Source organism: Rutidosis leptorrhynchoides, chromosome 9 (assembly GCF_046630445.1).
Source record: "Rutidosis leptorrhynchoides isolate AG116_Rl617_1_P2 chromosome 9, CSIRO_AGI_Rlap_v1, whole genome shotgun sequence".
Classification (NCBI taxonomy): Eukaryota; Viridiplantae; Streptophyta; class Magnoliopsida; order Asterales; family Asteraceae; genus Rutidosis; species Rutidosis leptorrhynchoides.
Window position 1 is genome coordinate 341,924,338 of NC_092341.1, and position 22,497 is coordinate 341,946,834.

Consider the following 22,497-nt stretch of genomic DNA (forward strand, 5'->3'; position numbering starts at 1 on the left):
AAATTATAAACCGATTTGTTTTCTGAAAACCCTATTTTCAATGCGTTCATTACCATTGAACGTAAAATCCTAGGAATTCACCTAGAATTCATTAGGTCACCTGAACCAAATCGGGTGTCAACCGTAAGAACGGTGGTTGCATAGTGGTCAAAGACAGGACCTTGTGCCAGACCGAAAAATTATGAGGGTGAGCTTTACTATTGCTCCTACAAAGGATAGTAATTGCGTCAGACACGTTATAGACCATAATCAAATACATGTCATTAGACATTGCCTTAACAGTTGCTTGTTCAACGCTTTCCTTTACAACCGGACGGTAGTTTACCGAAAGGTAATATACGGAGCAAGTAAACTGGACGTGTTGCTTCCCAAATACAAGGTTAGCAAGTGGGTGACACAAAACCGCAAGTTTTGAGCTAAAATTTTCAAATCTGAAACCCACAAAAATATTTTGCAAACACCGGTAAAGGGTTATTCCGAAAAACTTATCTAGGGTAAAAACTAGATTTAATTTTCAAAAGATCAAATGTTTTCATAAAGATCCAATTTCCTTAATGGATCTAAATTTTTATAGTCATGTGGGACTGTAAACCATATCGTTACTACCATTGTTTATACCGCCGTATAGAAAATCACTGATGTACAAAGTGTGAAGAATAAAGAAGTGATTCTAGTATTTCAAGACGATATTGCTTGAGGACAAGCAACGCTCAAGTGTGGGAATATTTTATAATGCTAAAAACGAACATATATTTCATAGCATTATTCCTCAAGAAAGACAAGCTTTTAGTTGCAATTGTTCTATTTACAAATGATATTCGTTTAAATAATAAAAGGTGAAGACAAAAGACAGATTCGACGAATTGAAGACGCAAACAACCAAAAAGCTCAAAAGTACAAAAGACAATCAAAGAGGTTCCAATTATTGATAAGAAACGTCTCGAAATTACAAGAGTACAAGATTCAAAACGTAAAGTACAAGATATTAAATTGTACGCAAGGACGTTCGAAAATCCGGAACCGGGACCAGAGTCAACTCTCAACGCTCGACGCAACGGACTAAAAATTACAAGTTAACTATGTATATAAATATAATATAATATATAATTAATTATATTAATTATATATATATATTATATATATATTATAAACCGTCGGCAAGAAAGACTCCAAAAGGGACTGAGCTGTAATTTCAAACTCCGCGACTCGCGGAGTTTGAAGGCAAAAATGCCGCGAGTCGCGGAGCCCCAAAAGTCGAAAATCCCTATAAAAGCAAACGAATTCTGATCGCAAAAATCACCAAATATATCCATCTCTCTATCTATATCGTATATATTTATATTTATATTTATATTTTAATTTTAATTTTAATTTTAATTTTAATCCTAATAATAAGGGTATGTTAGCGAATGTTGTAAGGGTGTAAGTCGAAATTATGTCCGTGTAACGCTACGCTATTTTTAATCATTGTAAGTTATGTTCAACCTTTTTACATTAATGTCTCGTAGCTAAGTTATTATTATGCTTATTTAATCCGAACTAATCATGATGTTGGGCTAATTACTAAAATTGGGTAATTGGGCTTTGTACCATAATTGGGGTTTGGACAAAAGAACGACACTTGTGAAAATTAGACTATGGGCTATTAATGGGTTTTATATTAACTAAACAATACCTTGTTAATTTAATATACAAACTTATAATTTGACGTATTTATATATAACCACATACGCTTGACTGGGTACGGTGGGCGGGATATCTATAAATACCAATAATTATTCATTTTACCGGATACGGAACTGGATTAATAGCCACTAGAATAATTAAAACAGGGGTGAAATTATGTACAAGGACACTTGGTATAATTGATAACAAAATATTAAAATCTTGGGTTACACTCAGTCGACATCCTGGTGTAATTATTAAACAAAGTATTAAAATCTTGTTACAGTTTAAGTCCCCAATTAGTTGGAATATTTAACTTCGGGTATAAGGATAATTTGACGAGGACACTCGCACTTTATATTTATGACTGATGGACTGTTATGGACAAAAACCAGACGGACATATTAAATAATCCAGGACAAAGGACAATTAACCCATGGGCATAAAACTAAAATCAACACGTCAAACATCATGATTACAGAAGTTTAAATAAGCATAATTCTTTTATTTCATATTTAATTTCCTTTATTTTATATTTAATTGCACTTCTAATTATCGCATTTTTATTGTTATTGTATTTAATTGCACTTTCAATTATCGTACTTTTTAATTATCGCAAGTTTATTTCATCGCACTTTTATTATTCGCAATTTCATTATCGTTATTTACTTTATGCTTTAATTTAAGTCTTGTATTTATTTTTAATATTTTACATTTGGTTTTAACTGCGACTAAAGTTTTAAAATCGACAAACCGGTCATTAAACGGTAAAAACCCCCCTTTATAATAATAATATTACTTATATATATATATATATTTGTATTTTTATAAAAGTAAACTAATATAGCGTTAAGCTTTGTTTAAAAAGATTCCCTGTGGAACGAACCGGACTTACTAAAAACTACACTACTGTACGATTAGGTACACTGCCTATAAGTGTTGTAGCAAGGTTTAAGTATATCCATTCTATAAATAAATAAATATCTTGTGTAAAATTGTATCGTATTTAATAGTATTTCCTGCTAAAATTTAATAGTATTTTATACCCCTTAGCTTTGACATCAAGTATTTTTCCCGAAGTCAAATATTCCAACTAATTGGGGATTCGAATTGTAACAAGGTTTTAATACTTTGTTTAATGAATACACCAGGTTATCGACTGCGTGTAAACCAAGGTTTTAATATTTTGTTATCAATTATACCAAGTGTCCTTGTACATAATTTCACCCCTGTTTTAATTATTCTAGTGACTATTAATCCATTCCCGTGTCCGGTTAAATGAACGATTATTCGTACATATAAATACCCCGACCATCGTGTCCGATCGAGTGTATATGGTAATTTATAGGGACGCCCAATTGTAAATCTTTATATTAACATTAACAAACTATCATTTAGTTAAACAAATATAAAGCCCATTAATAGCCCATAGTCTAATTTCCACAAGTGTCGTTCTTTTGTTCAAACCCCAATTATGATACAAAGCCCAATTACCCAATTTTAGTAATTAGCCCAACATCATGATTACTTCGGATTAAATAAGCATAATAATAACTTAGCTACGAGACATTAATGTAAAAAGGTTGAACATAACTTACAATGATTAAAAATAGCGTAGCGTTACATGGATAGAATTTCGACTTACACCCTTACAACATTTGCTAACATACCCTTATTATTAGAATTATAATTAAAATTAAAATATAAATTATAATATATATATATATATTTTACGTATGAATGAGGAGAAGAAAAAGATTATTTTTACGATCAGAATGCGCGAGCTTTATAGGGAGTTTCTGAAATTGGGGCTCCGCGACTCGCGGCCTTTTTGGCCTTCAAACTCCGCGAGTCGCGGAGTTTGCTTTTACAGCTCAGAGGAGTTTGGCTCTTTGTTTACCGACGATTTTAAATAAATATAATATATTAAATAATTATAAGAATTATTTAAATATTATACTATATTTATGTGCATAGTTGACTTGTAATTTTTAGTCCGTTGCGTCGAGCGTTGAGAGTTGACTCTGGTCCCGGTTTCGGATTTTCGAACGTCCTTGCGTACAATTTAATATCTTGTACTTTGCGTTTTGAATCTTGTACTCTTGTAATTTCGAGACATTTCTTATCAATAATTGGAACCTCTTTGATTGTCTTTTGTACTTTTGAGCTTTTTGGTCGTTTGCGTCTTCAATTCGTCGAATCTGTCTTTTGTCTTCACCTTTTATTATTTAAACGAATATCACTTGTAAATAGAACAATTGCAACTAAAAGCTTGTCTTTCTTGAGGAATAATGCTATGAAATATATGTTCGTTTTTAGCATTATCATAAAGGTACGTAGATGTTCATTTGGATCTTCCTTCGGCGCACCACTAAATTGACATTGATTAGTCACCATGTGTAGAATTTGTCCTTTGATTTCATAATCTGGCGCATTAATGTCTGGATGAGTAATTGCGTGACCTTGGCCAGTGCGTTTAGCTCTCATTCGGTCTTCCATACTTAAAGGTTCCAGATTCTCCATAATTGAATTTGTTGAATCGGAATCACTAGAGGATTCTGATTTAATGGTTCGTTCCTCAACAATCTCTGTTTGAATGATTGGTGGTTCCGGAGGAAAGTTTAGTGGTTCAGGATCTACGAACTGTTCCTGAATATTCTCCGGATTCTCAATTGTGAGGTCGGGTTCAAAAAATGGATTATCGGAAATTTGAACTGAAGTACTTGGTCGACTGGATGACGATTCTAAAGAAAAATCAACGGCAGTAATATTTGCTAAATGTCTTGATCTAGTTACAGGTGGTGAACGTACAAAAGGTGGTGAACGTCTTGCTCGGTGCATTCACTGAATATCCTATTAGTTTTTAAAAGGAAAGAAAAATTATAATAAGTTATCCAATCAATAGACTTTTCTGATTTTGCCCACGTTTCGAATAGCCAAAAGATGCAGCAGAGGGGCAGGATTCGTTTGGTCTCAATATAATTGAGGACTGTTTGGCTCCAATAACCCGGTCCACGTACAAATCCAACTATTACTACGAACCAGAAAATTTTGATGTCTATCAATTTAACCACTTAAAATAAATTTTCGTAATTTTAAGAAAATTTAGATAAGAAGTAGAATAAAAATCTATGTCCTAAAACTAGAATAGCGAGAAATAAGAAAGAAAAAGAGTTCGTCGGAAAAAGGTCGAAAAAGAAAAATGGTTGAAAAATAAAAGGTGACGGAAAAATAAAAGAAACTTATAAAACTTAAAACACTTGACTAACCTAACCTTATTACTACAACTAACTTAAAATTATAATCGCAAATTGAGATTACTAATTGGAATGATAATTGATACATAGTAAAAGGTGTCTAAAAATATTAAAGCTTACAGGAAAAACTAAATCCCAAATGGAAATAACTTAAAAAGAAACTAAAACTTAAAAAGGCGTCGCAAAATTCTAAAGCACTTAAATCTTAGTCTAAAGAAAAAGCACTTAAGGAATTCTACGGCAAAGCCTAAAAATCTAGAAGTAAAAATAATTATGGCAAAAACTATGAATTAAAACTAAATATGAGCGAAAAATACAAATATTACGCTAAAACGATTAAAAAGGGACAAAATATAAAAATATATAAAAAGTTGTAAAAAGTACAATTTTTATAAAAATATTATTTTTATATTATTTATTTTATTAAACTATTAATTTTGTAATTTATAAAAACTAATTAAAATTTTAAATACAAATTAATTAAAACTAATCTAAATAATAAAATAACCTAAACCCTAATTAGGGTTATAATTAATTATAATTAATAATTATACTCCGTAATGATTGCTGGCTGCAGTCTGGCGTGTCAGATGGGCTCATGCGATCGCATGAGTCCTCAGTTGCCCAGCCATGCGATCGCATGGGCTAGGGTTTCGGGCCAAGAGCTGGGCTGCTACAGTGTTCGGGCCGAATTAATTATTTTTTTTTTGTTTTTGCTGTAAAATATAAAATATATTTATTAATTAAATAAAACTTATATTTTTACAAACTAAAAAAAATAGAAATAAAGAAACTTTATAAAACTTATTTATTTACGAAACTCTAAAAAAAATATTTATATTTTTGTTTTTCTTTTTATATTTTCGAATATTTAAAACGTATTTTTATAAAAACGAATTTTAATAAAAGTAAACTAAAAATTCTTTTTTTTTTATTAGCGTTGCGCTTCCGGCTTTTAAGCTAGATTGGTCCCCGGCAGCGGTGCCAAAAATACTTGATGTTCGACGAGGTGTATATGAAATAGTATTAATTTAAACAGGAAATACTATTAAATACGATACAATTTTACACAAGATATTTATTTATTTATAGAATGGATATACTTAAACCTTGCTACAACACTTATAGGCAGTGTACCTAATCGTAAAGTAGTGTAGTTTTTAGTAAGTCCGGTTCGTTCCACAGGAAAATCTTTAAACAAAGCTTAACGCTATATTAGTTTACTTTTATAAAAATACAAATATATATATAAGTAATATTATTATTATAAAGGGGGGGTTTTTACCGTTTAATGACCGGTTTGTCGATTTTAAAACTTTAGTCGCAGTTAAAACCAAATGTAAAATAATAAAAATAAATACAAGACTTAAATTAAAGCGTAAAGTAAAAAACGATAATGAAATTGCGAATAATAAAAGTGCGATAAAATAAACTTGCGATAATTAAAAAGTACGATAATTAAAAGTGTAATTAAATATAATAACAATAAATAAAAGTGCTATAATTAGAAGTGCAATTAAATATAAAATAAAGGAAATTAAATATGAAATAAAAGAATTATGCTTATTTAAACTTCCGTAATCATGATGTTTGACGTGTTGATTTTAGTTTTATGCCCATGGGTTAATTGTCCTTTGTCCTGGATTATTTAATATGTCCGTCTGGTTTTTGTCCATAACAGTCCATCAGTCATAAATATAAAGTGCGAGTGTCCTCGTCAAATTATCCTTATACCCGAAGTTAAATATTCCAACTAATTGGGGACTTAAACTGTAACAAGATTTTAATACTTTGTTTAATAATTACACCAGGATGTCGACTGAGTGTAATCCAAGGTTTTAATATTTTGTTATCAATTATACCAAGTGTCCTTGTATATAATTTCACCCCTGTTTTAATTATTCTAGTGGCTATTAATCCATTCCCGTGTCCGGTTAAATGAACGATTATTCGTACATATAAATACCCCGCCCATCGTGTCCGATCGAGTGTATATGGTAATTTATAGGGACGCCCAATTGTAAATCTTTATATTAACATTAACAAACTATCATTTAGTTAAACAAATATAAAGCCCATTAATAGCCCATAGTCTAATTTTCACAAGTGTCGTTCTTTTGTCCAAACCCCAATTATGGTACAAAGCCCAATTACCCAGTTTTAGTAATTAGCCCAACATCATGATTACTTCGGATTAAATAAGCATAATAATAACTTAGCTACGAGACATTAAATTAAAAAGGTTGAACATAACTTACAATGATTAAAAATAGCGTAGTGTTACACGGACAGAATTTCGACTTACACCCTTACAATATTCGCTAACATACCCTTATTATTAGAATTATAATTAAAATTAAAATTAAAATATAAATTATAAATATAAATATTACGTATGAATGGAGAGAAGAGAAAGATAGATGGATTTGTGGTGCACCAAAGCTCGATTTTTATAGGCATGTGGGCTGGAACTGGGGCTCATGCGATCGCATGGATTTATGCCTTCCAGGCCATGCGATCGCATGGCCAGCTGGGGAGGCTCATATTTGGTTGTTTTCTTCTGCCGACGGTTTTATAAATAATATAATATATTAAATAATTATAAGAATTATTTAAATATTATATTATATTTATGTGCATAGTTGACTTGTAATTTTTAGTCCGTTGCGTCGAGCGTTGAGAGTTGACTCTGGCCCCGGTTCTGGATTTTCGAACGTCCTTGCGTACAATTTAATATCTTGTACTTTGCGTTTTGAATCTTGTACTCTTGTAATTTCAAGACGTTTCTTATCAATAATTGGAACCTCTTGGATTGTATTTTGTACTTTTGAGCTTTTTGGTCGTTTGCGTCTTCAATTCGTCGAATCTGTCTTTTGTCTTCACCTTTTATTATTTAAACGAATATCACTTGTAAATAGGACAATTGTAACTAAAAGCTTGTCTTTCTTGAGGAATAATGCTATGAAATATATGTTCGTTTTTAGCATTATCAATCATTTTGGTGGTATTGGTAAGTTTAAACTCCGAATTACATTGGTTAGATTTGATATTCAAGTTAGGGTTTGAGTTTGATTTGTTGTGAAACCCTCTTAGATGATGAGATGGGTTTATTGTGACTAGTTATTCTTGTCACTTGGCGGGTTTTGGGTTGGTTGACGATTTGGCCTTGATTAGGCTTTAATCTTGAGTTTAATCACTAGGTTTAGTGATTATGAAAGTGTTGGATCCACTTTAGGTGAATTTGGGTTGACTAATTTTGACTAGAGTCAAAATTAGGGTTTGGTGATGATTATGACCCAATTGTCGATTTAATGAGGTTTATAAACTTAAAATGGATTCAGTTGAAGTATAAAACCGAGTTAAATATGTTTTGGTGTCAAAACTCGCTAACGGCGCGATGTTGACTCCTTTGGGTCAAAATTAGGGTTTAAGTGTCATTATGGGCAAGATAGGTGTTTAACACCTATGATTGGGTTTAATTGGCATATTGGGACCATTCTCACTTGTGTTAGTGATTATTGGTTAGTTTGGGCACGGTTTGTGCTTGAAAGTGCATTTGGGTCAAAATGGCACTAAGTGTCGAATTGGGTTAGTTTGTAAGTCAACCCTAATTGTGTTGCTTGTTTCGTGATTATGGAATAGGTACTTTCCATTGACGTGTTGCGGATTATTTGAAAGTATTCATCAAGGCAACAAGGTGTGTGTTAATATCCTATGTGCATATGTATGTGTAGGATGGGTGCGGGTCGGGGGAAGTGATTCTCGGCTATAGAGCTCACTTCACATATAGGTGGATTTGATGGACTTGTGTATGGGTCCAATTGGCACGGTTGTGCGTTTTGGTTGACCACCTTTGGCGAAGTACACACTTTGGGTGTACGTTATCACACGTGGTTGTGAGTGGAATGATTATACATGTGTGTATATAATGTATCAATTTGTAGGGCGGGGGATGGGGCCGGGTATACGTGTCTATACCACCAAGAGTTAGTGATATATTTCATTGTACACTAACGATGGATATTTCGTTGTCCAAATTGCCTAAGAGTTAGTGATATATTTCGTTGTACACTAACGATTGCTTGAACGGATATTTCGTTGTCCGTGTCGCCTAGGGGTTAGTGATATATTTCGTTGTACACTAACGGTTGTTACGAACACCGATGGGAAATTCGAAGTACCATTCCCTTGTGTTATTGGTTAACCATGATTACGCGTTGTAGTGTAGCATGTTAAATTATTCGGGTTATATTAATGTATTGTTATGATGTAGCTAACCCTCCGGGTGTAGCTTATTGGCGTTGTTCACATCGTCGTTGGTGACTTACTTTATGGTTGTTGTTACTAGCTTGTTGCTTAGTGATTATATGGTATGCTTAGCTTAGCTTGCCTTTATGCTTGGATGCTCCGGTATGCGGTATTTGATTATTGGTGTGGCGTATCCATTTTATGCATATATATATGTAGTATATTTTCACTCAATAAGCGTTAGCTTACCCTCTCGTTGTTTACTTTTTATAGATTTGCTTGGATGAGGTGGCTCGGGTAAGCATGAGAACTAGTGGCTAGCGTAGTAGCTTTAGAAGGCTTGCTTTTGGATTAATTAGGATCGGGTAGCGTATCCCCAATCGTCATGCTCGGCTTTATTTTGTGTTAAAAATCATGTGGTTGAAAACTTGTATTTTCGTACGGAAGTCGTAAAACGGTCGATGTGGGCCCGGTCTCGTAAGACTCATTTTATTATTGGAACGTGTTAGTTTTAACTATTGTAATATGTTGTGAAAACCGTTTGATCTAAATGTGTCGGGAAGTCGAAGATCTTTTTCACAAAAAAGGAAAAGTTGGACAGGCCGTTTTGGCGCGCCGCGCAGGCCTTTGGCGCGCCGCGCCACTATGCTGTACAAAAATATATTTTTTTTATTTGCATATTTCGATTGCGTATGGTTTGGGTTGTTACAATAATTGTATTTTAATTCTTGAAAAAATTTAAAGAGAATTTTGTTATACCTAATAATTATTATTAAAAAAATTAAGACTTAATTTTAAAGCAAACTTTATTATTATAATTATAATTATAATTATTATTATTCAAATATGGGCTCTTTTTACGAGATTAATTACGTTATATATGTATGCGAAATACATATATTAATAAAAAATTGTAATGTAGGTTTTTATAACAAGAAAAATAGTAATTGTGCGGAAATTAGAAAATGGTGGTAGGAGAATAAATGTAGTTCATTTATTCTGACCAAATTAAGTATATTAATATGTTTGTAAAAACAACGACAAGTTTTTTGATCTGAATCATTGATTTCACGGTTCATTAAACTAAATGACTTTAGTATTTTCATTCATTTAATACTTAAAATATATTTTTAAACTGTTTCATTTAAAAAAATTCGTGATTCCACGTGTCATTTCGCTAGTAAAATGTGAGAATTAACGTCGAGTCACATTAAATTAACACAAGACAAAGGAAATCATGTCTTGATTGTTGAGTCATCATAGCACACTCGATTACTTTTTAATTTTTATACTCCGTAGCATATGAAAAGTGAATATCAAGTATGTTAGTTACTTTGTTTACTTATTTATTAAATACGGAGTATTAAAATGTGGTGATTCATACACAGTTAATTTTCATTCGCGCTTTAAAATGTGAGTCTTTTTTTTTTTTTTGAAAGACAAATTTTATTAAGAGCACGAAATATACAAACTTGGGAATTCTTACAAATTGAAATGAATCACCCAACACACCAAAACACGAAGAAAACAACTAACTAAATTACAATATAAGTTGCAAAGGAAGCAACATTCAATTAAGAAGAAAGATACACACTAGGGTTCGAGATCCAAGAGAGCCAATCGAGCTTTTTTTCTTTGAAGCGAGGCGCAATCCAATCAAACGACTTGGTTTGTATTTCATTTAGAGCCACCGAGGTTGACCAACTTTTACCTTGAAAAACCATGTTATTACGGTTTTTCCAAATCAAATACGTGCAAGACCAAATCATAGCTTGAAAGATTTTCTTTCCTAAAGTCGACGTTGAAGCAGGACCGGCCTCCTTTAGGAATTCTGCAAGATTTGAAATTGAGAAGTTGCATACATTCCACCATTTTGCCACCCGAACCTAAATATCACGAGCAAAATTGCACGACACGAAAATGTGATCTACCGATTCTACATCCCCATCACAAACCGGGCAACGCACACTATGGAGTTCAATAACGGGTAATCTTTTGAATATCGTTCTCCATATGAAAATTTCAATTTTTTTCGGAATCAAACTGTTTTGAATGTACTGCTGCTGCGAGATGAACGAATTCAGCAGCTTTTCATCAATAAAGTCTGCCAATTTTTTAACCGTAAGAACAACGTTTGTTGCTAAAGTCCACGTCCACGAGTCGCTGTTGTTGGACCTGAAATTGTACTCTGAAATCAGCGCTATCAACCTGTTCAATTCAGATTCTGTTCTGCCTGTAGGTGTTCGACTCTAACACCAACTGTAAGAAGCTGCACCATCTGCTGACGTCACACGATCTTTTATTGAGATCTGCTTAACAGATTCTAATCTATACAACCGCGAGAAAATGTGATAGTCTATAACCTCACAAAATATTCACTACAAGAAAATTGAGCTTTAGTGACAAAGACTATTGGTCACTAATAACACTAAAATGATCACTAAATCAAATTAGTGACCAAAATATGTTGGTTACTTCTCGTCACTATAGATCCGTCACAAACTATTTTTAGAGACCAAAATATCAAAATTGATCACTATAGTGACCATTTGTTTGGTCACTAATATCGTTTAGTGACCAAAATTTTTAGTGACCACTTTTTTAATGGTAACTAAATAACATTATTAGTGACCAAATATTGAGTCGTCACTAAAAGATCGTCACAAATGAGCATTTTTCTTGTAGTGATTAATATGTTAAACAACTATGGAAATCTAGGTTAAAACATAGAATAGTTTTCGTTTAAGGTCTTAAGTTTATAGTTGTTCTGTACACAATGAATATATTATTTGGTCAAAAGTGCCTAAAAAGAAATTTAGTTGGAGCATATATATTTTTTTTTATATTTTATAGTTATTGGAATGACAAAAGGCACATGTGGGACTTTGACACAAACCAATTCTCCCCACGATAACCATCTCAGCCAATTAAACTTTTTCAATAAATCCGCACACCACTTGAGATCTAACCAACTTTGACAAAATCCCCAAAAGCTTACTAACCCCCCCCCCCCCCCCCCCCCCCCCCCCCCCATATATTTATTTACATGAGAACGTTCATATTTTAAAATTTGACAAGACAAAAATTCAAAACAGTTCTAACTGTTTTTTGTGATAATTTAATTGATTGTACAATATGATATAATTATAGAGATGTACATTATAATTTTTATAAACGACAAGATTTGCATGAGTGTATCATTTATTTCAACGACACTCATCATTTTTACACACACACGCGTTCGGGAGGAACCCGAATCGCAATACAGGAACCCGATCCTTTAACCATCTCGAGGGGCAAATGGACCGGGTTTGAATCCTGAATGGATCCGGGAGAAGATCCTGTGAGGTCAATCTGGATATCCATATTTCAGGCAGATTAATTAATAGGATGAGCAGAGCGAGGATCAAACCTATGACCTAACCCTCAGCTCCAACACACAAGGTGAAGGTGATGCCGTTGAAGCAATGCTTCGTTGGCAGAGATGTACATTATAATTACATTTACATTCACATTAAAATGTTAAAAGTTGTTTTACATTATAATTATATTCACATGAATATATAAAAATAATTCTATAATTGGGTTAAATATTTACATGAACGAGTTCTATACCCTGTGGGTTGAAGAGATCACAGATTTAGATTATATAGATAGCTTGTTTGTGGACAAGTTTAAATCCGAGTGGATCACTAGTTCGAATAGGAATGTGTTGCTGCATTCAAAGTTTGTTTGTTCAGATCATGTCAGGTGCAGTATCGAGTGCTCTAGTCCTGGATGTTGTGGCACAAGTTGTAGCTGTTGTTCCGAGTTTTATGGGAAACAAATGGATTTGATTAAAGTTAGGTTAAAAATGGGTGGTCCTGGATGTTGTGTTGGAAGCGTGTGTGGAGACTTGTGGGATGTGTTTCGACTAATGTTATCCGTCATAGGGAAAGTCTACACGAATCTTGTATTGTTGTTGACACGTCATCCCCCTCTAAGAGCAAAAATAAGGTTCTTTTTGGCCGCGTGTTCAGATTTGGGGATAGTATGCATGGAGGAACAATTGTTTGTTATTGGTGTTGGAGCGGTAGTTGATGAGGATTGTGAGGTTGTGGTACCTCCCGTTGATGTCTCACTTCCTACGTCTTTCTTATATTTGCGGTTGCTCGTTTTCCTTTTCGCAGGTTGAAGGAAAGTTAATCAGATCAAAGAAGAAAAGGTAAAAGGTTAGTGACAGCTAGTTGAACATGTTTATATCATTTATGGACGGCTATGTTGATCCTTCTCCATGCAAGAATACATATTTTGGTTGATTTGTCTTGTTGTTTTTGTGTTTTAGATAATTGGTAGCTTTATATTGTCATTATTAGGTGTGGCATGTTGTTTAGTTTGTGATTTAGTTAGTTAGTTGTTTTATATTGGATTTGTTGCTTCCTTGCTTCAGTTGTTGGTTGATTTTGTAGTTAGGGTCTACTTCTTTTGTTTGTTTCGTTGTTGCTTCAGAGCTATAGTTTGGTTGTTTTAGTTTCTCATTTATACATTTCTTACTTTTTATTCAAGTTACTGTTTTTCAGAAGAAAAAATTGAGCATTATTATTTTCTTTCATTTATATAAAGAGAGAAATTCCATAGCTCACATTTACATACAAGTACTTACCTAGTACTCACAATTTCTTCTCACTCATGTCGTCCATTAGTATCATTTTATTGACTAATTGTTCGTATATATAAAGGGTTTAAGCTACTCAGTAGTTATATACTTTTATTTTTGTTTCCAATGTAGGCTATATACATCAAAAAATACCAATGTAGGTCACATACTTTCAAAAAGTGTATCGATGTATATAAAAGGTAACCTGTAAGCTGCTAAATCGTTTAAATTCTTATTTGTTGGTTCTGTCCGGTTATCATCATCTTTAACAGCCTTCAAGTCTTAATGAACACCAAAATCATAGATTGAACACTTGAGTTCAAGCAATCTAGGTTCAATGAACATGTGTCGAACTTAAAATAATTAGTATTACCACGTTAGAGAACGAGTACTAAAGTATCACAAGCACCACCACCAATATCAGCCATCACTACTGGATTATTGGAATCCGGTAACCCTCAATTAACATTTAAAATAGAATTTGATAACAAGATTAGTTGTACATATGAACTGGCATCTGCAACCGGGTTTGTGCTTCAGATGTGTAACCCCACCATGAATAGTTATTCATAAAATTTATCAAATTCAGGAATAATTGAAATTAATGCTTCAAATCAATTCTTTCAAGTTCTAGAAGCTACGATTAAGAAGTTTAGTGAAGCAAATCTGATCAAATCAGTAACTTAATACAAAATTTGATGAAGAACAATAGCAACACCTTTTTTTTTTTTTTTTTTTTTTTAACGGCAAGATTGCATCAGTCCGGACCGAAGCCTAGTCATCATTTGCACACACACACACATTCAGGCAAGAAACCCGAACCACGATCACAGGGATCCGAACCCTTAAACCATCCCGAGGGGCAGGCGGGCCGGACCTTAGTCCCGGATCGGGTCGGTAAAACCTTCCCTTTGGGCTGACCTCAATGGAACCTATTTCAGTCCATGTTTAATTTGGTCATTCAGAAGCCAGGTTCGAATCCTGGACCTCTTACTCGGCGAGGGTGTTAAACACCACCGCGATACCACTCAGGCAAATGCCTCGGTGGTAACAATAGCAACACCTTAAAGTACCTTTTTGTGAAGAACCCCAAATATGAGTGTTAAATGATGTTGTTAATTTGATATAAGGAAGAACTAAGATTAGGATATTGATCAAAAACAGAAATCTAGACTCAATTTGGTGATTTAACTTCGAAAGTGTAAATGCATAATTCCTAGGTTTGAAAATGATGAACGAGTTTGAAGTTTGAGTCTGTAATGATGTTGTTCATATGAAAAGATGATATGTTTATGAGATATGGATGATGATCGATGATGAAACTTAATGTTTAGTTGTTGAATCGAATGATAGAATGATGAAGGTGAATAGAAGATGGAGGAATAATTCACTTAAAAGAAACACTTGAAATGCCTAAATACCCATATTTGTTTTTACTTCGGTTAACAAGTTTACTCAGTTAACATTGATACATCAGTTGGGAGTTATGACCTACACTGATATTTTTTAGGTATATAGCCTACATTGGAACAAAAATGAAAGTATATGCCTACTCAGTAGCTTAAACCCATATATAAAATGATGTATTCGAAATATGAATGATTCAAAGATCTTGATAGAATTTGGTTATGAACTACGATAGCGTACTTGGTAAACATTCTGAATGAACTCTATGATTGATGTAAAATTAATGTAGTAACATTATGAATGAAGAAATAAAAGAATATAATTGTTTGTTTATAATTTGTGAAGGATATTAAAGAAATTGGAATTGCTAATGTTTAAGACACTATTTCAATTATGAATAGTTCAACATATATTGTTATACGGTTCAACATCAATTGTCATTAAGATATAATAAACAAACGCATTGAATACTTAATGATTCACGCATTGAATACTTAATGATTCATTATTGAGTGTTTAACCATTCATTTAAAATACAATCAAGCGCATTGTTAGTGATGTACGCTTAAAAATAGTGTTGTATCGATTCCATTTTTTTTTATCTTTTTAAAAGAATATATTAGAGAGATTTTTTAATGATAGTCTTAAGGGTTATTATTTTGTAGAATAAAAGATGACACATATAGGTCAACGGGGTAGTTATTAATCAGTTAGTGGGGTGGTTATATGAAGAGTACAAACGTATAATGTGTATGGACCTATCTTTGGAAAATTTTACCTTTTTTTTTTTCATTTTACAATAGTCTCCGACGTAGACAAAGTCACAACAAGTGGTCAATAGGCACTCGATGCTAGACCAAGACCCTCCAATCAAATTCTGATGTCTATTCAATACCTTAGTTGGCACTCTCCTTCACCTACATTGTATGCCCAACATAATATTTTCTCATATTATTTTAAAACACGCGTGCGCGCATACACATATATATATATATATATACACACACATACATATTCTACAATGTTATTATTTTTTTCGTATTGGTCTACATAATTCCTGAAACTGATATGAACATTGACATCATTTCTCACTTTTTACCTTCAAATTTTTCAAAAAACACTAACTTGAACACCAAATTTGAAACACCGTAACTACAAGTACTCTTAGACTGTTTCCAACAATGACTATGATGTCAAAGGCAAGTAGTGTACTTTTTGATGATGTGACAAGGTCAAGAGATGAAGTTAAATAAAGGGGAGTGTCAAATTTGAGGGTTAAATTTGTGAATGAGTGATGTGGTAAAATATTTTTGGTAGTTGGGTATATAATTTATTAATTAATAATATATAAAAATATGTGCTGAAATATAATTGGCTGAAAATTATTTGACACATCCGTCAACTTATCGACTGACGCCCGGGGCGTCAAATTTTGACGCCGCGTTAGGGGCGTCAAGGGCGTCAAACTACTTGCCAACTGGGATGACGGGAGAAATCTGACGCCTGGTTAAAAACAGTCTTAGACCATATATAACCCTGCCTGTGACGTCACAGGCAGATTGGCCACTTTTTGGCCAAAAAGTGCAATCTGCCTCTGACGTGGCAGTGTCACCCTCTGACACCAAAATAACCCTGACGCCCCTCCAGTGTCAAATAGGTCCCACCAGTTTTATTTTTTCTTTTTCTTTTTTATTTTATTATGCATACAAATTATATTACATATAATTAAAAAACATATAAAAATTAACCATTACATAAAATTTAATCATTACATAAATTATTGAGTTTGATGTGTTAAAAATGATAGGTTTTGATGGGTTTATATAGAAAAGAATATAAATAATTCAAATAAAAAAAACAAAACAAAACAAAACAAAAATAATTTGAATGAAAGTGTTAAAATGAGAGAAAAAATTGAGTTTGATGTGTTAAAAATGATAGGTTTTGATGGTTATATATAAAAGAAAATAAATAATTTAAATAAATAAAAAACAAAAAAAAAATATTTGAATGAAAGTGTTAAAATGAGAGAAAATATTGAGTTTGATGGGTTAAAAATGATGGGTTTTGATGTGTTTATATAGAAAAGAATATAAATAATTTAAATAAAAAAACAAAAACAAAATTAAAATCATTAAAATACGTGGACCAATCAGAAACCCTGACACATTTTTTTTCCGTGAAAAAGTTGACTGACGCCCCTCCCGCGTAAGCCGTAACGCCCCACTAGGGGCGTCAGGGGGCGTCACCCACTGCCAGCGCGTCTGACGGGACCCCTCTGATGCCGCGTTAAAAATGGTCTTAGGGCTTGAAGGGGTATATATGTTAAGTTCTGTGAATGCATGAATGCATGTACTGATGTCTACACCTATTTATTCTATACACAATAAAATAGTATATGGAGAACTAAGTTTGAAATAACTTTTAAATGGCTCAACTTAATGGTATGAAAGGAATCTTTTAATTAAGAGGTTAGTGGTTTAAGCCTTACTTGATATATCATGATATAAATATTTGTAGCAGTTGTGTAAGATAATTATAGGTTTGGTTTTTTATTTTTAAAGAAACCTTATTTAAAGGAAGTGCTTTATACTATCAAAAGCTGGAAATTGCACATGAGGGCTACCAACTCATCTTTTATAACTATATACATGCACTCAATTAACAAAGCTAATGGGCCACCACCAAATAAGCTTTTTGTTATATTTTTCCTCATTTTCTAACCAATCATAAACAATACAAGGTGCTTGGCTACAAACAATATGAGCACGTTATTATCAAATACCTTTAAACATGTCCGCCTAAAAAAAATCAGGTAATTGAATCACGTAACAAAAGTTCATCATGTTGTTTGCACGCAGACATGAGACACAAAACACGAGACTTATCGATTACGTTACGTTACAAAACTATAAAAAAAAAAAAAAAAAAATAATGAAAGATGCCTTGACTATAATCGAACTTAATCTTGTTTATTCTCATATTATTGGTTGGATTGGATATACCGTATACGGAGTACATGTCATACGTGTATGCGTTAACAAATATTTTTGGTAAAAAAGCAGCTATAGTAGATGAACTAAAAATACTATCTGATGAAATGCTAATGGGCTTTAGTCCTGTGTTTAAAATCATATCTCTTGGGCTTTTAAGGAGCTCCAATCAAGCTTATGTCCAATGAGTTTGAGCTATCAATGGTTTGAGTCATTTTTTTAGTGAAAAAAACAGAAATAAAATTAAAGTACATAAGCTACCAATGAACTAGACCCTAACTACATTGAAACAATAGTAAACAAACATTAACAAACAATTGAAACAATCAAAACATCAATACTTTCGTCTTCGTTCTACCGAAAGATTCTTCATAAAGTGAGTCGTTGACTTGCATTACAATCAAAACATTCGATACTTTTGTCTTCGCACAACCTCTATAGAGAGATTCATCATTAAGGGAGTTGTTGACTTGCATTTGATAACGAAAATGTGTGACAATCTAATAAAAAAAATACTAAATACATCCAATGAATAGACATTCTTAAAGCGTAAAAAGATTGTAAGAACTCATAGGATCTCAACAAATTTAATCAACACAAATAGCTGACTATTCACATTTCACAATAATTTTACATCAAACACTAATATGAAGAATATACCAAACGAACAACCTATACATAACACTGACTTTTGTACATTTAATTTAACATCATATTTAACAACCTAAAATTATGACACTATATAATATACTACCATATATTCCATTTAACTAAACCACACGAGATAATGAAGTTTCCCTTAATTACACCCATCGACCACCCATCACGGGCCCACTTTCCCCAGGTTCTGACGGGCCACCCGTCCACCCTCTAAGCATCGCCATCAAGCCACCACCATGAACTCTGCCTTCAGGTAGCGAGTAGTCACCATGACCCGCCACCTCAACTGGTCTAGGATGATTTACCACGGGCCCATTATTCTGGTCTTCTTGAACAAGCTGACTATGCGATGCACAAAGTCCCGTTTTCCCTCTCGCAAACTTATCACATGACGCCATACTTTGACCCACACTCGGTTCAGACGGGACCCACGAGCATCGTTTGCCACCACCATGCGCTTTACAGAAATCTGTACGACCTTGCGCACTTTTCCCACACCCTTCGTGTTTACACCTTTTACCGCCACCATGGCGAACACAAAAACTCGTCCGCCCTCTCGCACTTTTTGAACATTCCGCCATGGCGCACCGCTTTCCACCACCATGACTAACACAAAACAACGTCCCACCGTGAACACTTTTATTACACCCGCCTTCAAACGTGCACCGTTTTCCACCACCATGCCCTTTACAGAAATTCGTACTACCTTCCGCCCCTTTCGTACACCCTAAATACGTGCACCGTTTACCACCACCATGAGCTTTACAAAACATTGTACTCCCTTGAGCTCCTTTAGAACATTCCGGAAACTGACACCGCTTCCCACCACCGTGACCAATACAAAGTCCCGAAATACCCTCGGCACTTTTACTACAACCGTCGATCTTGCACCGCTTCCCACCACCATGTCGTATACATAACCCCGACTTGCCCCTAGCGGCATGAACGCAACCATCGTGACTGCACCGCCGACCACCACCGTGACCAATACAGTAGTCGGTTCGTCCTTCAGCACTTTTCGTGCAACCGAGATACTCGCACCGCCGACCACCACCGTGCGCTTTACAAAAAACGGTTTTCCCTTCGGCCCCCTTTTGACATCCTTCCCTTTGACACCGTCTACCGCCACCATGGGCAATACAAAAACCTGAAGCACCTCTCGCTCCCCTTGTGCACCCGATAAACCGACAATCTTTCACGTTACCGTTTCGCCGTGGTTGTGGTGGGCCCAGCCCATAGTCCAAGGAAGCTGACCCACCATGAACAGTCAAATTAGAACTATCATAGCCATGAATGTTTTGCAAATGCACTTCAGGTTCTGTACTTAATAACGGGGCAAAAAGAGGCGATTTCCATCGAGATGATGTTGAGCCTTCATCTACAAGTTGAACTCCAGCTGAGGTCATCATGCTGCTCGAAATCGGGGGCATTGGACTATTAATAAACTGAAATGACGTTCGAGTAACGGCTGTTAAATCAGATTCGACAGAACCAGCTGCCAGACTTAACTCAAGGTCTACTTTAGGGGTTTCCTTTTTTGAATTCGGATCAAGCATTAGATTCATTGTAAGATCAAGATTACGAGGAGAATGTTCTTCAATTTCTTTCCCTGATAACATAGTGACACCGGAGCTCATCGAACAACCCAATCCGAGAGATAAGGAAGAACCATCTTGCAAATCTAACCATTCATCAATAAAACTCCGTTTTCTCTTGTTTTCATTACAGTAAAAACCAGTACTTCCCCCATTCACAACTTTTTGAACAGACTTAAAGGCTTCTGAAGCAGAAACCGAATATGGACGGTTTTCGGCCATGTTTATTAACAAACTCGATAACACAAGTTCTTTATTACGAAAATACAAGTTCTTTGTTGCGAAATATTTGGTTTAAACGACTAAAAATCGATCGAAACATTAGTTCTTCTTTAATAATTGCAACCGCCACTTACGAACCCTAACGTGTCACCCCGATCCATCGATGAATTACACCAATAACTTAATCCGATATCAGGAAAATGAAGGTTTAGTTGTCTAAATAACAACCTGTAATTTAATACTCCTGTTACAAGTTAAATGATATCTATCAGGTGGTGATAACTGATAAGCATTCAATGACATTCAATAAAAACTCAACATGGTCATAGATCGTAGTAATAATTGTTGGTGATTTGTGTCACCAATATGATTTAAGTGTAATGGGATTAATTTGTTAACCAAAATAATCTTATAAATATCGAACAAGTTTGGGAAAGTGTGGAGTGCACACTTGTTTGAACTTATCTTGATTATGACGGGGGTTTGGGAAAATGTGTTGAAATTCGATTTTGACCCGGTTTGACCCAAAATAAAAAGCCTGGTTTTTGAACCTGTTTTAGCAGTTATGAAACTGCCATTCGGCAGTTATGAAAACTCCCCGTTTTTGGTTATTTAATTTGGTACCGTTTTCAAATTCATTCATACACAAAACACATATTCTCTGTTCAATTTTCTGAGTTTTATCCGATTGAAGATTTCGATAATACCATCGAAATACTTTGATCTGAAAGTGATTACACGACTCTCAAAAATCCGAATTCGAAACTCTCATATACAACAATAATTATATAAAATCTCACAGATCATAATCAGTTAAAGCATATTTATTGAAAAGGCCTTTATTACAACTAACTAAATAGCACAATATCAGTAGCTTCAAATTCAGTAACTAACAAATTTAAAAACCAGAAAAATTAACAACCGTACTTCTATAATAATAGTAGTAATTTTCATATATAAACGCTTAAAAATCGTATATATTTTCGTTTATTTTCATTAAAAAAAGAAAAAAAATACGTTTAAATTAAACTAAATTGAGTAGTAAATGATACCGATAAAAACATCAGTAATCGCATATACAGATAACTGAATCTCTAAATGAATTAATAAAAAATGGGTAAATAGTCAAATACCTGAAGAACGGAAAATGATAAATTGAAGAATTGAAGTTTGGGCGATGGATTTAAAGGGAAATTAGGGTTTGGAGAAAGACGTCCGGCGATAACAAGGGGAGGGCGGAGAGAAATGGAGAGAAAGTGAATGGAAATTATGATGAAATGAGGGAAAGGGAAAATTAAATATTTTATTTTTTATGTTTATTATTACTGTATTTGTATTTGTATCTATTTATGTGAATTTAATAAAGGAAATTGATATTTCTAAACATGTAATTAATAGATCCAACTAGATTTACTAAACTGCTCTTAATGATATGTTACACAAATTTCTTGATACAATTTTTTAAAGAGCATTATTAAAAAAAAGTAACATATGTGTGTAAATCTATCAATTTAAAATTTAGAAATATCACTTCCCTTTAATAAAATGAAGGGGTGCCTTTGTTAAGAAAGAGGTTAACGGTGATTTCCACGTGTGTTTTACATCTGTGAGCTACCTTACACTTCTTAACTCTGTAGTCACGTGTTTCTTCTTCCGCCTAGTAATTTATGTTACTTTTTTATTTTTTATTTATTTCCTTTTAACATTAACAAAAGAAATAAAAATAAAAGGTATTTTCTTGGCACTTTAATGTATGGATTGTTTATTATGTATTAATTAAGACCTGTTGTTTTGATATTTGATGTGTTCCATCT

The 22,497-nt window shown here is 33.7% G+C and overlaps 2 protein-coding genes across 2 annotated transcripts; both read right to left on the reverse strand.

Moving 5' to 3' along the window:
• Window positions 1–10,744: 10,744 nt before the first annotated feature.
• LOC139869137 (uncharacterized) lies at window positions 10,745–12,536 on the reverse strand. The gene is made up of 4 exons (XM_071857458.1): window positions 12,406–12,536; window positions 11,427–11,498; window positions 11,102–11,345; window positions 10,745–11,056 (listed from the first exon to the last, which is right to left on the reverse strand). The coding sequence occupies exons 1-4, from the start codon at window positions 12,534–12,536 to the stop codon at window positions 10,745–10,747; spliced, it is 759 nt and encodes a 252-aa protein (XP_071713559.1).
• A 6,243-nt stretch (window positions 12,537–18,779) lies between these two features.
• Window positions 18,780–21,955, reverse strand: LOC139866519 (uncharacterized). Its single transcript, XM_071854771.1, has 2 exons — window positions 21,817–21,955; window positions 18,780–20,927 (listed from the first exon to the last, which is right to left on the reverse strand). Exon 2 carries the CDS (start codon window positions 20,681–20,683, stop codon window positions 19,010–19,012), a length of 1,674 nt encoding a protein of 557 aa, XP_071710872.1. The 5' UTR covers window positions 20,684–20,927; window positions 21,817–21,955; the 3' UTR covers window positions 18,780–19,009.
• Window positions 21,956–22,497: the final 542 nt, after the last annotated feature.